General features: G+C 42.4%; 1 protein-coding gene across 1 annotated transcript; it reads right to left on the bottom strand.

Moving 5' to 3' along the window:
- Positions 1-896: 896 nt before the first annotated feature.
- LOC144742169 (Na(+)/H(+) exchanger beta-like) lies at positions 897-17404 on the bottom strand. The gene is made up of 8 exons (XM_078624652.1): positions 17119-17404; positions 8453-8925; positions 8125-8375; positions 6251-6468; positions 4729-4931; positions 3080-3169; positions 1272-1342; positions 897-1077 (listed from the first exon to the last, which is right to left on the bottom strand). Exons 1-8 carry the CDS (start codon positions 17402-17404, stop codon positions 897-899), a joined length of 1773 nt encoding a protein of 590 aa, XP_078480778.1.
- Positions 17405-17787: the final 383 nt, after the last annotated feature.

The following is a 17787-nucleotide window of genomic DNA, read 5'->3' as shown; positions in this document are numbered from 1 at the left end:
TCGAGTCTGATGTATGACATCTCGATTTGATCTTTCTCTGTTTAAATTGGATTAATACCACATGACTATTTTCCAGAGGGTTTCAAAGGCCCAGGCATTCTTCTGTTCCCTCTTTCTATGTTATCGTGTGGCCAGACTATCTGAAGTTGTAGAAAAAAAACATCCTTGGATGATAGAACTACTGCAGTTGCTTTCAAAGGCTGATGATCACACCCAAAGTAGCAAGTCAGTTCAGTGTCAAGAATTTACATTCCTCTAAAACCTAAACAATATTGGCTTGTCTCAACACATGCATTCCATGCATGACCAACAGCAACTGTTGGTCATGCATGAATCCGTGATTTCCCAGAGTTGGACAGGCAACAATCTTTGAAACATTTGATCATTTCCTGCTGTTGATGCAACACAGTGTAACAAGTGACTCAAGGTGTCAGAGAATGAAGGCTGCTGACTCACTGTGCAGGGCAGTTAAATTGCTGGCGACCAACAAAAGAAAACGTTTGGATGTAGAGACTTTAACCTGAGCTTTTATTTCCTCACCATCAGTTTTTTTTTGTTTTTGCTGCTACATGTCTAACATTTATTGTCATTCATCTCTTCCATCTTCTAGCCTCAGACTCAGACTATCACCTCTTTCTCCCTCTTGACTGGGGATGCCATTAGAGATGATGTGGAAATGCTCTTCTATTCCTTCTATTCCAACTAGGATGTTTTCATCTTTGTCTGTTCTGATCTGATGCTTCCCTATCTGTCAAGGATCTACAGAATGAAGAAAAAGGAGGCTGTCTGCTGTGGAGATCATGTAGGCTTCTGAGGACATCTGGACTACAGAAAGTAAATCTGAAGCTTCTGGAATTAGTTTTTCAATTTTTCCCGGTAATTCCAGACAGCAGCACTTACTGCATGGAAACTGTGGAGGGCACGGCAGAAGGCAGCTTGACCCCCCCTCCGCTTTCCACCAGCTCAATGGCCTGTTTCATCTCCATCTTGTGGTAGAAGGCGATGAGCTGAGGCTCCTTGGAGCGTTCGCCGGCAATCAGGCACTTCTTCACATACTTTTTGTTGAAGCGGTTCAGTCTGTGAGGAGGATCGGGCAGAGGTGTGAGGAAAAAATGGAAGGAGGAAAAGGAGCCAAAGGGAGGTGCGAGGTGACAACGTTTACCAGCAGGCATATCACAAATTCAGAGCCAATTAAATCTATATGCACTTATGGGGTTTTTGCTGTACTCTCTGCACGGGTTTAATGCATCAATAATTGAAATAATGCATACTTGTCCTTCCAGTGGTGATGCCCATAGTGTCCACAGATGTCCTCAATTCCAGTAAGAAGGTGGTCAAGGAACTGGATGTGAAAAAGCATATCAGCCCATCAACCAACTCATTTAGCAAACTGAAATCAAAGTCACTTCCCAGGACAGGATCGTAAAAATTGTAATAACTGTGGTGAGCACAAGACTTGTGGTGACGTGATTTACGTCGGGGATGTTACATGTTTTAAATGAATGAAAGAGAGAGAGGGAGAGAGAGAGCGAGAGAGAGAGAGCACTGAAGGTCAGAGGATGGGGGGACTCAGCTGAGTCTTAAATCATTATCAAAATATTGTTACTAAACACATGTGTGTTCAGTGTTTGCAGAGCCTGAGCAATGTTCATTCAATTCTCCTTGTTTTTCTGCATATCCTAAATCATTGTGAAAATTCGGATTATTGCGATTATTTCCTTGACAATAATCCCATCTGGAAAATCTATAATCATGGCATCCATACCCATTTACTCACTCTGTGGTTCATATTTGTATTACAGCAGTTTAGAGCAGTTTCTATGTTGCTGTGTTGTCATTTCATCCCAGATTGTTTACCAGCTGGAGGAGGAATAATTTTCATAAGAGAGACAAGTGGCGACAGACATTCTGGAGTCCATTGTGAGTCAGCTGCAGGTCAACAAAGTTCCTCCTCCTCGCAGTAAAACCATGCTCCAGTTACAACCAGCAATGGGATTATCAACAGCAGATGAACGGAAAATGGAATAAACAAGGGAAACTTCAAGCAGCAGCAGCAGCAGCAGCGAGGTCACAGATTGCGACACAACTGTTTAGATGATGCAGATGATGAGCACTGTTGCTATAGCAACATGTCATTTTAGCAGAGCCTCAGAATTTACTTTACTGCTTTGAGGCAGATACATAAACACTGCAGGGGCTTGGAGGGATAAATCACATATTGTAAATGTAAAAACAGATCCTTTCCAATGGTAAGGCTGGCAGATGTGTAGTGAGACAAATGAGAGGACATGATGACCATACAAACTATTAAGATGTAAGTGTCAAATCATTAATACAAAGCATCATCGGATTCCAATCCTACAATTTCTACAAGACACCAGAGAGAATACATATCATCTTTTCATCGGGTGGGCTGTAGATGTCACCTTCAGTAATAAACGTCCCAGACGACTGGGAGGCCTCCATTGGGATTCACTGACACGCTGCAGCAGTGCAACTGTGTCCTCAGCCGCTCTGCTGAGTCTAATCACTGGTGTTTTACAGTGGAAGAGAAGCCATTAGGACTGCCTGCTCTTTCTGCCTCTAGCATGGGTGAGTCACCACAAAGCCCCGCAGAGGACTGTGCGTTTCTGCGTGTCTGTGTAGACTTTGTGTGTGAGCGCTTATGTAACAGCATTAATACCCTTAAAACGCTCAGGAATTGTGGACCATGGTGGTCACTCATAGATCTGTTTTAAGTACCAAAAATAGTGGCGATAAGAGCTTGTGTGTGTGTGTGTGCATGTGAGTGAGTGAGTGTTCTAGGTTATATTTAACTAGCTGGAAAACAAAGTACTGTTTTTAAATGGGTAAACAAAAATGTCTAATGGAAATCTGTGGATGGAAATTCACTGTGCTCAACGCGGTGAAACACGGCAGTGAAGAGAGATGAAGTTTCACTACATGGCCAGTAGGTGGAAGCAGCACTAAAGACTTGAGAAGAGTTAGAACAAATCCCATTATCTTTGCCTTTCAGATTTTTTAAAATCATGTTTTAATAACTGTGTCGTTAACCTGTGCAAATGTGTGAAAATCATACCTGAGTGTGGATCTCCTCATTAATCGAGCGCTTGGCCTCCTGTTTCTTCTTCACTGCCAGCAGCTCCACCAGAGGTTTGATGGTCATGCCCTGCAAGAATACGAAAGAAACAAAACCTTGTAGGAAATGAATGATGATCTCTGTGTGTCTGAGAAAAAAATTAATTAGTATTTCAAAATACAACAAATCCAAGTTTAAATAGAACAAACAACATGAAATCCATGTGGGCAGAAATACAATATCAAAGAATATTCTGTTGGGCAGAAATGTTTTGAAATGTACTCAGTGTAAGATTGTGTGAACACACACACGACTTATGAGCATGCTTTGCTAAATCTGAAATATGAAGAAAAAATAGCAGTAAACTAGAGGATGAAGCCACTAAATAAAATAAACCTGAGTCTGAGGATTTGTCAGAACCAGCTGTCGGTCAGCCAAGCATCGGTGCGTCGAGTGTGTTTGTGTATGCTTGAGCCTCTCGTCACCTAAAACGTTGGTCCATTCTACATTAACAGATTAAGCTGGCAGTCTGAGGACGATCCTCATACCCAGCACGTCTGGGTGTTAATGAGGAGCTAAGCAGAGCGACACAGGAATCAGCACTCAGCACACCAAACATAACAAGGATGTTTTGAATACCTTTGGATTTTCAGCTTAAAAAGAGGAAAACTAATTCAATGGTTATTAAATGTCTGGGCCTTGCTTGAGGCTGTTTAGTGCAATTTAAGCAAGTCAGACTGAACCATTCAGTGTTTCATATGAGGTGTACAGATCCAGTCTGGCTGAATACGTGAACTGAAAACACTTAATCATGCATTTAACTCACACATCAGCCATGTGTCCATAAACCTAAGGAGTTCACTGGTCATACTGGTTTGTGTCATTAATTATAACGCGCACGAAAACATCATCACAACACATCATTTATTCTAATCTGCAAAGGAATGTGGTTTGTAGCTCCTCTGCTCTGTCTGACTGCTGGCGGTGCTGAGTCAAGCAGCATGAATATAACATGAAGAGGGAGAAATGTTTGTAGGATTTTATTGCTGCTACTGCTGCTGCCAGTGTGGATCTCAATCAAATCCAAACACGGTTTATCTGACAGAAATCAGAGCACTGTAGGGTGCTTTAAAGAAATGCTGCATAATATGCTGTGACTGCTGCATCAAAATGTGTTTTTTCATGTACATTTTCTTTATCAGATCTTGAGATAAACTCTATGCAAACCCTTTTCTCTCTGCATTTTATGACAAATATGCTGTGCCTGTCTGTCCTCATGTTTCAAAGTGACAGAAAATTACAAATGAAAAAAAAGCATGATAAAATGCTTCCACTTGAGGTTAACACATTCACAAGATGTCAAATCAATCTATTCAAGCAGAGAAGCAGCGATCCAAACTCTTCCTGAAAGTGTGACCGTTTGATGGCTGTTCACTTCTCAGATGTCTGACGAGCGGTCATGATATGAACCCAATTACAAGTTTTCCTTTAGCTACTGCTTCCTGCACCAGTCAAAGAAAACTCAGAAAAACGGAGATGCTGCCAGTGACACGACATTAAAACACAGAATGAGTAAAAAAAAACACTTTCAGCTGGGATTAATTTCTCTGATTTCCAGACCTTTCAACAACCACATGACATAATCATACCTGGACGAAGACAGTAAAGAAGATGACGGTGATGATGGCCGTGAGGAACATTTTCCTCAAGGGGAAGTGGTCCGGGTTCAGCAGGAAGCCCAAGGAGAAGGCGATGGCACCTCGCAGGCCCCCGTAAGCCACAATGAACTGATCCTTGGTGGTCAGCTTGACAATGCGGAATTTGTTGATCACGTAGGTGAGACCGACAACACCTGCAGACGACGACACAGGGAGTTAGCTCCGTCCATCGACCTGATCTTCTTATAGACTCTGTTGACTTTGTCATATCAGTGAAAAACACAAATCACGAGATGACTGAACACTGAGTATACCGGTATCTAGTAGTTGATTTCAGTTCACGAAGCAAATTACCAATATTAGATACAGTACTATCGGTACCCAATGCCTTTCCCGGAACACGATGCGTATTCGATCATAGTGCATGCGCCAATATCATAGTGCGCATGCGTCAAACAGAAGAACAGTTACGTCCCACCATTTGAAACCTGATCCGTATTTGATCTTGGTGCGCATGTGCTGAACAGAACCACTTTTACCACTTTTTAATCCCCATTTAAGATACATTAAAAGTCAAAGTATCAGGAATATCAAGTGTGACATCCTCACCAACTGATCATTTTAAGACTTCTGTGATTTGCCAGTCACCCCCCACCCCACCAAAATAAACGAATATTTATGAATTTAATTATATTACTTGCAAAGTCCCACATCCATAAATCGCAATTTTCAAATGACAAACACTCACTTTTGCATGTTAAAATTAAATTAAGCAAAATGAAACATCTCAATTGACAAATACACTGCAAATTTAAAAAATTTAAAAAATAGTAACACGCTACATTTATGTACAATATATATACACTATTCTTAGACTACATTTATTTCAGTGTCCTCTGACTGATTTATGCGTCATGTTCTCGATATGGCTAGATTGAGATGGTTTGGACATGTGCAGAGGAGGGACAGTGGATACATTGGTAGGAGAATGTTAGAGATGGAGTTGGAGGTAGGAGACAGAGAGGAAGGCCAAAGAGGAGGTTTATAGATGCAGTGAGGGAGGACATGGAGGTAGTTGGAGTCAGAATAGAGGATACAGAGAACAGGGAAAGATGGAAATCAATGATTCGCTGTGGCAACCCCTGAAGAGGGACAAAGCCGAAAGGAGAAGAAGAAGAAGTTCTCGATATGGATAATTGTTCTACTTTCGCAGTCTATGAATATTGTCTGTCTTACTTTTGAACAATAAATCTATTTCACATAGGCCGCCTGCTGTAAAACGTTCTGCTCATGGATGCATGGTACAAATTCAGCAGCGAATAAATCTGGCACATGCGTCCTTGGTCATACACACCATGTTCCAGGAAATACATTGGGTGCTGACACGTTACACGTTACGCTACAAACTGTTGACATATTTTCTGTGAATTAACCTACAAATCTAGCAACACAATGACACTTTCTATTCTATGCTTCTCTTGTTACTTCACACCCCAGCCAACGGTGACCTGACCTATGACTCGCGCCACCAGACACAGAACAACGGTGACAGTGACGAAGGTCCAGTTCCAGTTGTGTGGTCCGTCCACGGTAGCCACACCGAGAAAGATGAAAATTAGTGTCTCGCTGACGCTGCTCCACATTTTCAGGAAATACTTGATTGTGGTGTGGGACTTGTGGGATATGTTGGCCTCCACATACGGTCGCATCACGGCGCCACATGCTATTAACCTGTAGGGAGAAGAAGCAAACATCTGGTCAAGTAGATAAATTATATAATACATAGCTGTAGGAGTGCAGTTCCTTGAAATCTTAAAGCTTTCAAGCTCCATTTAAAGTTTTAACAATCGAGAGCATTCAGAGACAGGGACATAAAATGTATCCTTCAGTTTGACAAGAAATTGCAGTTAAACTCAGTTTCAGTTTTAAGCTGATTATGCAAACGCAACCTCATCTCTGTCTGCTGACCACTTCTCTATTCAACCCAGGAGTCATGCAATGTTTCCATGTCAAAAGGTGGAAGTCAAAAATAAACTGACTTCCATAAGCCTCAGCAGCTGCTGAGCATCCAACCTTATTTCTCCTTCATGCCAATATCAGAGTGTCTTTCAAGGCTTAAGGCAGAAAAAAATGAAAGGAATCCATGTTGTTCTCCTTTATGAGGGGATGAGATGAAAAATAAAGACCTTGACGTGTCTAGTTTTTGATGTGAGCTGCAAGAGGACAGCTGCAGGACTCAGAAGAGACTGTCCTTGAAGGAACATCCATCGGCCATGACGTGCAGGACATTATATCACTGACTCCTCACACCTTAAATAGATAGTGGACTGATGAGTGCAGGGGGAGCCGAAGACAAACAACACCTCTGTGCTGGAAAGCCGATAAATTCAGGCTCAGTCAAGATGGCGTTGAACTGGATTAATTCATTATCCAGCTTGTCCCAGTGTATAAAATGTTCCTCAGATTTACTGTCAATAGGGAATAGCAGAGAAGGATTTTCCCTGGCAGTTGTAAGGTCATGGAAAGACCATGACATCTAATCACTGCGGGACATGGGGACAATTCAGGATCTATATATTAAACCCATGTGATACGGGAGGGACGTCCCTGGAGCAGCTGCAGCGCTGCACAGAAACCAAAGCGCACAAGTGATGCTGTAGACACTCCGTCATGTCCAGGACAAACCTACATGAACAAACTCACAGAGAAGAAATCCTAAAATATATTTTACCCAGACAGAACAGATGGATACTGTATACGTTAAGTCATGTGTCACCAAATTATTCATTCATTCATCTTCTCCAACTTGCTCCACAGCCAGTCCCAGCTGTCAACGGTTGAACAAACACATTCACACCTATGGGTAATCAGGAATGAGGCCACAGTGCTAACCACTGCTCCACTGTGTCTGCTGCCTGTCACAAAATTCATTTCAGCTGACTATTCTCCTATTCTATAGCAGCAACTGAAACATGATATACTGCATATCTGGATATAATTTAAATATAAGGAACAAGAAATATTAATTTTGTCACAAAAATTGTCCATGTTACATTTCCATAAAAGTTTATTTTATTGTTTGTCAAATTGCTCTCTCTCATGTTGGTAATGGGTAAGAAAATATTCCTGCATCCACATCTGAAATACTGTGATAATGTTTTTGCTGCTTCACTAATCCAAATGCAAACCTGTGAACAGTGAAGCAAACAAAAATATGCTTCTTAGTGGAAGCCACAAGAGGTAAAAAGTATATATAATATATACCCTCTTAAAAATAATGGCCTAAAAAAACAGAAAAAGAGAAACAAAAGAAATGATCGCAAAGAGCTGATATTCAGAAGGTGATAATATATTGAAGTAATTTTGTTTGAAGCCTAGTGAACTTACGCCATGATGCCAGAGAGGTGGAACATCTCAGCTGACAGGTAGGCCATGTAGCTGTACACAAAGACAAACAGTGGCTCGATGACACGAGTGTGGGACGTGAAGCGTGATGTGAAAGCCGCCAGGATCCCATAGATAGCTCCCACCAGGACACCACCCAGCGCAACCACTAGGAAGGAGATGACTCCCAGGAAGCAGTCCATCACTGTCACCGTGCCAACACCTGCAAACTCTTCAAAGAGGTGGTAGAGCACCTGGAAGAGGTTGGAATGGAATGAATGACAAGAGCCGTGAAAAGAAATGGTGAAATGTGATTCTTACGTTTACTCACCACAGTAACAGCATCATTGAGCAGTGACTCCCCAAAAACCAGGATGTGCAACAGTTCGTTGATATGGATCTCCTCAAACACAGCTAGAACAGCGACAGGATCCACAGCTGAGATGATGGAGCCAAACAGCAGGGAAGAAAGGAGATCCAGGTTGTGGAGGTCCGACGGATTGGCTGGCTGGATCCGACACACGGCGTACAGCAGCCCCCCAATGAAAAATGCATTCCACACCGTTCCAACGACAGCAAACATGAGGATTGTGCCCAAGTTTTCCATGAAGGGACGGATGGGCAGGAAGTAGCCAGCATCTAGGATGATGGGCGGGAGCAGGCAGAGGAAGAACAATCTGGAGTCCAGCACTGGGGGGACTTTCTCTCCAGCCAGTTTTATCAGCCCCCCCACCAACAGGCCAACCACTATCAGGAGGCAGCTCTCCGGTACAATGCCGGACAGACGAGGAATCAGGTGGAAGCCTGAGAAAAAGATTCAGTGTGGGAGATAAAAGAATCAGAATGGATGAGATTTATCTGCAAGTGCTTTGTGAGAGTGATGGCTGCACTTGAAACACATCATAGGTGAAACTCCACTATTCTCACATTTCTTCAAGGTAATACGGAAATGGCTAACTGAGGCTCAGCAGGTCAGTCGTTAATACCACACTTCTGTCCGTACTGGCACCATGTGGAAGCAAAATGTGAACTGCTGCCTGAAACTCAGCAAACACTTTGATGGTAAATAAGTAAAGCCTATTATTGTGCAATAATTGTGACTGCGTGCATCTTATTATTCCACTTTTGGGTGTGCAGCCATTTGGAGTTTACCTCCAGTCAGTGTGTGTCCTAATTGAGACAGACAATTTGACACACAACTGTGTTTTTTCTGTTTCTGAAGCGCAGAATTAAGAAAGAACACGAGACACGACATAATTGCTTTTAGACGTTTTCAAGGGGAAAGAAATGCAAAGCATTAATCAGACAAATGACAGCACCACGAGTCAGGGTTGCAATTTAAAACCATTTGCCGTGGTCTCATACTCATAAGCTGACTGATACTAACTGCGAGTGAAAGGAAAGGAAATTTACATGCTAATTTTATGTCATATAAATGAAATAACCTATTGCAATTTTCTGCTTGAGGCTTCTGCTCACACAGCTCCCTGTCACATCACACAAGCCTTTTTGAATTAGTGACTCTAAAAGCTATAAAAAAGGATACTTATAGATGCTTAAGCCACTTCTGATCCAAACTGAACCATCATAAAACAAAAACAAGAGATGAGCCAACACATGCACACAGGTGATGGACAAAATACAGCCTTCGTGTGAACAGTATGTTGAAGGGATGAAGACTTGACAGAGAGAGCCGCGTGCGTCCCATAGTGTGAAGGCTTTCCCCGGCTATATTTACTGTACACAACTGTGTCACAAGGACGTGTCACTTCAAAGCTGGCAATGTAGCAACTTTAGAGCTGATTGATAACATCTGACACACAAACACACAGAAATATGAACCAGGTAGAGGCTACAGTCCTGCACATATGACAGCAGTTCATTGTTTATACACTCCAGTGGAAACACAACAGCTCTTAAAAAAATACAATCAACCAGAATACATTTATTGTGTGGATTGGAGGACCTGGATCGAGGCGCCTTTACGTTTCTGTCTGCTGCATCACTCACTCCACAGACAGACTGAAGCTGAGCCATGGCTGGCCATGAACAAAGAGGTATTATGAGACAAAACAGAATAGTCCACTTAATGATCCTTCTGCTGCCTTTTCAGACATGCTAGAAAATTTAAAGACTGAGGAAAATGCTTGAGTGAGATCTGGCATCCGTTAATAGCACTGTCACTGTGATAACAGTTTATTATGTTGCGTCTACACATCATCTGCTGGGTTTTAAAACCCTCATTACTGACTATTGTGAGCCTAGGGGACAGTTCCTTCCAGTGCGTACTGACACTAGTTACCAGTGTCAATTTCATCGTTTGATGTTATTACAGAGCAGAATCTGCTGCCTGTTTAATGACAGTGGATTCATTCTCATTCATTGAATGACAGGAAATTAATAGTTGACTATTTATTTATCCACATGTATGACCCTGTGCAGCTGTAGCCTTTCAGTATATTGGGGATTTTGACTAATGTAAATACTGTGTCTCGTTCCTCACCAGCATCTGTTGGAACTATTCTACATCGGGTGTGTTCTTTGCTCCTGCAATTGCCCTTCAGGAATAAATTAAGTAGACTAACCATAATCTGATCTGATAGAAACAGGTTGCATATCTGCAAGGGGCTTTAAACTGAAATGCACCCAAATTACAATCGTGGGTGGTGGTGGCTCAAGTTGGTTGAGTGGGTCTTCTAGTCACCGGAGGGTTGGCGGCTCAGACATGTCGAAGTGTCCTTGGGTAAGACATGTCCCTTTCAGTGACCCTAATTGCTCCCAATGGGCCGGCAAGGCAGCCACCTATTGTAAAGCACTTTGGCCACTGTGAAGGTGTAGTAAAACAGTAAGTGGAGTCCATCCAACCTGCATTTTAACATCTCTTAAACTGTATGTGACAGATCAGCAGTCGTGATCCCATTTGGGAAACAATCTGAACAATTGACACACATTTGGACAAGGGTCTTAGTGTTTCAGGCTCAACAGTTGCATGTCTGTGGACAGACTATACAGCTGCATACAGCTGTGACTCTGAGGCATGAAAGTGAGGGGGGCTTTCTCTCTGAAAACATTTTCCCCAACAAAGACATGTCAGTGGCTGAAAGCTCTTTTCTTTTCACTGAACCACCCACAGGTCCAGAGTGGCTTTAGGGCAAGTTGGATTAACAAAGATGCTCTGTAGTAGCTGCTTCAGAAACCATACAACCCCCCTCCCCTCCATCTGAAATCTGATGTGACGAACAGGATGTAAATTCCACAGCTGATTCTGAGGCCATCTCAAGAATCAAGTCCATTGACAGTCACTTGAATAGTGGCCTAAAACTAACTCAGCACCTCAACGCTCCAAACAACTCGACCTCCAGCTCTCCAATTAATCTGATTTGATCCCATCTTGAGAATACAAGTTCCAGGCGTTCCTCTGAATATAGTACTAGTATGAGAACTATCGTGTATTATTTCCAATGTATGACATGGTGTTATTGGATACCTCATGAATTAAGTGCCCTTTCAATGCAGGACAAACTTGTAAAGCCTGTTGCCAAGTGAAAAAGGTCAGTGAACTTCAGGGTATGAAAGAAGGTGTGGGGTGATGTGGACAAAAGAGTTGATGGCAGAATATTACTTCGACAGACACACCTCGATGGGACGTGTTGTGTGTAAGTCTGAGCAAACATGCTGCTCAGGCTCTGTGGCTGCACAGGTCAAAAAGTTACTGCTGAGTCTAATTAGACATTAACAGACTTAAATAATAACTGTTCAGCCTATTGACTGGGTCGTTTGCAGCCAGTGTAAGTGCAAAGTGGAATCAACTTTATCTAAATAGCTAAATTAACAGGAAAAACCTGATTGTTTCCAGCGATGCTCCTGGGATTTGTACACCTAAACACACAACACCTGGTCGTGCAGCATCACAACATTAGGGTTTCTGCAAGAGGGAATAAGCTTCTCTCTACCAACAGAGCAATCCCAAAAGGGGGATACTTAGAGTGTGTAAGAATTTCCCAGACATGAAATCGCCACTAAAAAGATAACTGACTCCAAAAGGAGCGCGCAGACTCCAATTGTATTACTGGAAGACAAGGAGTCTGCTGATCGCCTGTGGAGAAGTATTCTTGTGACTGACATTAAGTAATGAACCAGAGCCAAAGTATATCCAGCACCTGACTCATGATCCACAAATAAACGGCACTTCTCTTAAGTCTCACCACACGCACTGTTCATGTGATTGCCTTTATCCCTTATCCTTTCATATCTTATGAAACAGTGAAACATGTTAAATATGTGTTAATTAAAACATATTTACATATTGTAAATATATATTATGTGCATATTAATTCAAGATGTGAATTAACAATATTTACATTCGGTTAATTCACAAGAGAAATGGTAAATTTCTTGTGAGATTAAATAAAGTATCTCTTTCTGTCTCTCTATCTGTCATATATGGCGGCTGATAGTTGGTAAAGCAGACGCACACATACACGCTCCATACAGCTGTTATCTCCGTGGACACGTTTGTTGCAACAGGTTTGGTAGAACAGGAGCTCCTCATAATGGGTGTCCCGCTACTACCAATGTCACAGCTTATGAAAATAAGTTTTTATTGTTAACACAATTAGTTCATGACTGGAAAAGAACCAAAATGAACACGACGATTCAATGACCAACGACCTGGCATTTGAAGGACAATCAAGAAACCAGACATGGTCAGCATGGTTCCTGTTCAGGGCTATGTTCCATAGCTGGGTAATTATATATGATTCAATGACAATAGTGTGAGAATATATCTAATATCAGAATGTATATGTAGAATTTTCTGACTGGCAAGCACTGAAATAATATCGACCAGTGCCATGCCATCATCCCTGTACTTAAAAGTCTCTACTTAAGTGCAAGTGCACAAAGCTCTGTAGATGAGTCCAGGCCAAGTGGTGGCAGTTAGCACATGCTCAAAGCTCTTCAGAGTGACTCCCATTACGGCGTTCACATAGCCTGAAGAGCCCACCCGACAGGAGATAAGATAGAGAAAAGGGGAGTACGTGGACTATAGAGAAATAATTGTAGCACATGGCTGCAGAGATGTTGAAACACGTGTGAGGGAAACGTGTTCAGGTGAGCAATGGATAAAAACTTAACATATATTTTTCACATTGCCATACTAGCTGTACCACACCAGCAGGTCACTGCGGCTGCTTGTCAATAACACTTGGCCATCCTTCCATGGCGCCCTCCCCCCTGAGAGCCTTCGAGCAGCAAGGTTATTGAAATCTACTGAAGGGTAGCCGCTTTCTCTAGACAGCCTGTGTACCCAGCGTCAGTGCAGACGAGCCCTTGCTGCTCAAACGGGGGCCAGGAAGTATGTCCTGTTGCCAGGTGACTAATTGTCCACTGTTGCCGTTCAACTCAGGACTCGGGATCGGGCAGGCGCCGAGTAGAGAAAACATTTGAACACTCTCTTTGTTAAAGGCGTGATTGATGACACATTAATCAGAACTTTACAATACTGTAACACTGAGGTCACAGGAAGGAAGAACATGTATTCAGGCTTTGATCCTGACCATCTAGTCTTCTGTTAAAGCTTTTGTAGGTCACTGTTTGATCATTCCACGCAGACCATCGAGCTCAAGTTGCTTGCAGACCAGCATTCAATTATTAATAATGACCTGCTGCTGATATTTTTCTGTGTGATCCTCACTGCCTTACATGTAAGGAAAAACACTGCTGGCTTGCGCGAGTGATTTCACACAAGGTCATATTTCTAACACACCCAGCCTCCATTTGATCCTTGCTATAATTCACACCTTCTACTTTAAGTACTGACTCAAATACAATTCAGAGACAGTATCAAATGTTTGTCCAGGCAACACTGTACATAAAACCCGTAGGGGAAATGAGTATGGGTTTTGAACAGAAAGACAGACTTGTAGTCTGAAAGAAAATGAGGCAGAGTGTTTTTCTGCATTCAAACTTCCAAGCTTCTTTGTTCAAAACTATCAAAATATAACAACAGAACCTCCTTGCCAGGATAAACATGAGATGCCGATAAAGCTGATATCAAAAGAACTCCAACATAAATGATGTCCAACATCATTTATGTTGGATTTATGTTGACATGATTTTGAACAGTCATTGTTCAGGAAAACATCTGTACAGTACAGCACCAAAATTCAAATATGCTTTCAAGCGATGACTGACTGCTCTGCAACATTGTCTGCATGATGATAACTGCAGGGCTTTGTCAGAAAAAGTCAGTTTGGAGTCAAGCTAAAATATAATGTGGCAGAGAGCAAGGCACCGAAATAGAGGCATACGCTATGTAGCTCCAAAATAGCCGCTTAGAACAGACTGATTGCTACTTGCTGCTGATACTGGACCAGTTTTCAGACAACTGAAAATGGAATTGTTTGCTTTGACATCAGCAACCAAACAGTATGACAGAGGCTAGTTACTAAAGCTGGTGTTCAGGGTCACCAGTCTCCCAGAGCCAGGCTCAGCTCCACACTGAACCTAAACGACCCTAAAACCTGGAGTGCACTCATATTCTGACCATTTTGGTAAAAAAGGCTTATTTATTGAGACTGGACTGTCAAGAAAATGCTATCTGGGTTAGGAATAACCTAAATAACATGAGATAAATGTTTCACACATGAAACCTTTGTAAAGGGAGTGGTTTCAAATGATTTACAGTTTCTGTCCCTTAATTGTGTTAGAGATAAGGACATTATCTTCAAGGTTTACTAAAACCTTTAACTTTGGACTCCTATAAAACATATTCATCCCCAGTGTCATCCAGTGATCCACACAGATGTTTACTCCACTACCCGGCAATAGTTTTATCAAGAAAATAACCATTTATAAACCAGCAAAAAAAGGCAGCATTCCTGAAACAGTCACAAGACATAAAGTATGATGCACCATTTTAGCCCTCATATTGACAAAGGGTCATTTTTTCAGTTCATGCTATAAGAAACCTAGCGACAAACCAGGGGTCAATGTTTAACTTTTCCACCTGTAAAGGAACAAGGCTCATACTGCAGCAACTCTACATGTAATGTTCTGTGCACTGCTAGCTCTGGAGGATTGTTGCAGTGAGGCAAGAAACACCCTCTCGTCAAATTGTTGACTAGTTGTGAGTTAAAAGCAGAAGTTGAGTCTAGCATGGTACATGGAGCATCATTTGAAAGCTTGACTGCTCATACCAATGATTTTGATAGAGGGTACAATCATGGATGGGTTTCCATATAAAGTCCTAGAGGACTTTATATGTCCTCTAGGACATATAAAGAATTATCATTAATTTGAAGTAATGTTTCTGTCCACCTGGTGAATTCAGTCTCCTCTTTACTCCTTTAGCTTTGTTTTTAGTTGATCAATATAAAAGCCTTTGCACAAACACAGTTTTAACAGACAGAATGAATTGGTGACAACATTACCAGGAAAGCCGCTGCATCACATCGAGAGCACATCACTTTCATTGTGAAGTACTCTCAGGTGCTTTGAGCGACATACCTCAAGTTTTGCTATTTGCTTTCTCTCTGTGTAACAGTGACTGATGAGACATAGACAGGTTTCTCAATCTCAAGGTAGCTACACCCTAAGGCTTGGTCTATTTCACCAACAGAGAACCACTACTAGATACCAACTGTCACTGTCTGATGACCCAACAGAATAATTTCAAGCACCAGGGTGTTTTAAGAAATTAAATGGAGTAATGAAGTTGCAAAACATGTGAAACATTTCAAGACTCATAAGTTATTAGACCAAGCCTTGTTCATGTTAAAATGTTTTGATGCCCACTGTAATAAACCACTGTTATCATTACCACCTACAGTTTTCACTACTTTAGCCAGGACTGAAATATTAAGATAAGCAGAGAAAGGCTCCAAGCTGCTGACTTAAATGTACACTGAATGTGTTTTAGACGTATGAGGTCCATTAACCTGAATCCAACATCGAGCCATGGTTGGGCAGCGAAGGAGCTATAGCAAATTACGCACATCACATTTCCAGGCCTCGAGGGATAATCTCCTATTATATATCCTATCTATACCTTCAACTTACTCTTCTCATTGTCACTCCACCACATACTTCTCAGGTGGTCCCTCCCCGCTTCTCCTCACCAGAGATGCTGGGCCTCTTGCCCAGGCAGTGAGGCAGTGAGACAGACTGGTGCTCAATCAGGCTCTTAATGTCACAAACGACTGACAAGCTGCTGGCACAGAGAAAGGAGAGCAGGAGACAATGCAGTGTGCTGTAGGAAGCACAAAACAAGGGCGGACAGGGAAAAGCAGAAAGCGTGGTAGAGGAGAGGACAGAAGGGAGAGTGTTCACAGGCACTGCATATACCAGTTAGGGAAATAGAGGCAATGACACGCGTCAATGAGCATCACAGCTGGAAACTATGTGCAGCATAACGCAATTCCCCTTAATTGTTTTGTCACTCTTCATTTAACCTTTAGCAATAGTGTAGAAAGACCGTTGACAACTTGCCAAACAAGTCGTTGTCAAACATTCACATTGCTGCACACTAAAGCTGCTTTGTCATCTCTGGGACTGGGATCAAAAGACCTCCACAATCTGCTCACAGAACTGATGAGTAAGGAGCATCAATAAGAATCATTGACTCAGATATCCTGAGACTCTTGGATTTAACTTGGTTATTCTGGTTTAATTTGTTATGCCAGCATAGTATGGCATCTTCAGCTGAATAAAGGGCAGCTTGGAGGCTCTACGGTTTTAACAACATGTATTAAATGCCAGTCAGTGGGCATGAGTACATGTGTTGCAACAGGCATTTTATCTGCATTCAAGGAGATGTATGTATCGTGTCTTATCTCTGGTGGGATTATCTGATCACCAGGTGCAGCCTGTCAATCCCATTCTTCTCTTAAACATGTGGAGCCCAGTCTGACACTATTTATTTTTGATAGCTAACATACCTGTGCTAGCTACAGACCATACTGCCTGAACTCTGGATGAACTTCACGTGATACTCACCTAATTTCATTAAAGAAGCCAGCAGAACCCACAATGAGATTTCGAAGGGGGCCTGAATGTGTTTGTAGTCGAGGCTGAGCACAGGAAAGGGCTTTTTAGTGAAGTTATGCTTCTCGTCCGCCGCTTTATGGTCGTTGAAATTCTCCTGGTGGCTGATATCCGGGGAGCTGGTAGCTCCGAGGGGAAGCACGGAGCCCTGCATGAGCACCAACACCATCAGCAGCAGCAGCCCCAGTTCCGGCAAACTCCGACCGGACCCAGCCGGGGAATCTGTCCTCGAAGGCATGGTGTCCAACAAAAGTCAGCGTGCAACAATTAATTTCTAAAACCGGCGACGTCAAGGAATTTGGCTGCTGTGAAACTTTTAGCCAACTCGGCAACCGTCGAACATTCTTATGCTAACAGACTCCCAGCGGCCGGTTAGCTTAAACAGAAGCGAGGACAGACGCTAGCTTGTAGGACTTCGGTGATTCTTGTGATCCAGGTGAAGCAGCTTGAGGCCGCGGTGGAGAAAACAGGAAGCGCCACGACGGTTGACAGCGCTGACAGTAATATCAATTATTTGAATGGCAAAAGTGTCCTTATTAAAAAACTGAAGTCTTTTAGTGGCGATCAATGTCTCCCTCGGCGAAAGATGTCATTGTTGATGCTGGAGGCACAGCGGCATCC

The sequence above is a fragment of the Lampetra planeri genome, unplaced genomic scaffold (genome assembly GCF_965212315.1).
Source record: "Lampetra planeri unplaced genomic scaffold, kcLamPlan1.2.h2 scaffold_884, whole genome shotgun sequence".
Taxonomy (NCBI): domain Eukaryota; kingdom Metazoa; phylum Chordata; class Hyperoartia; order Petromyzontiformes; family Petromyzontidae; genus Lampetra; species Lampetra planeri.
This window is presented reverse-complemented; position numbering and strand designations above follow the sequence as displayed.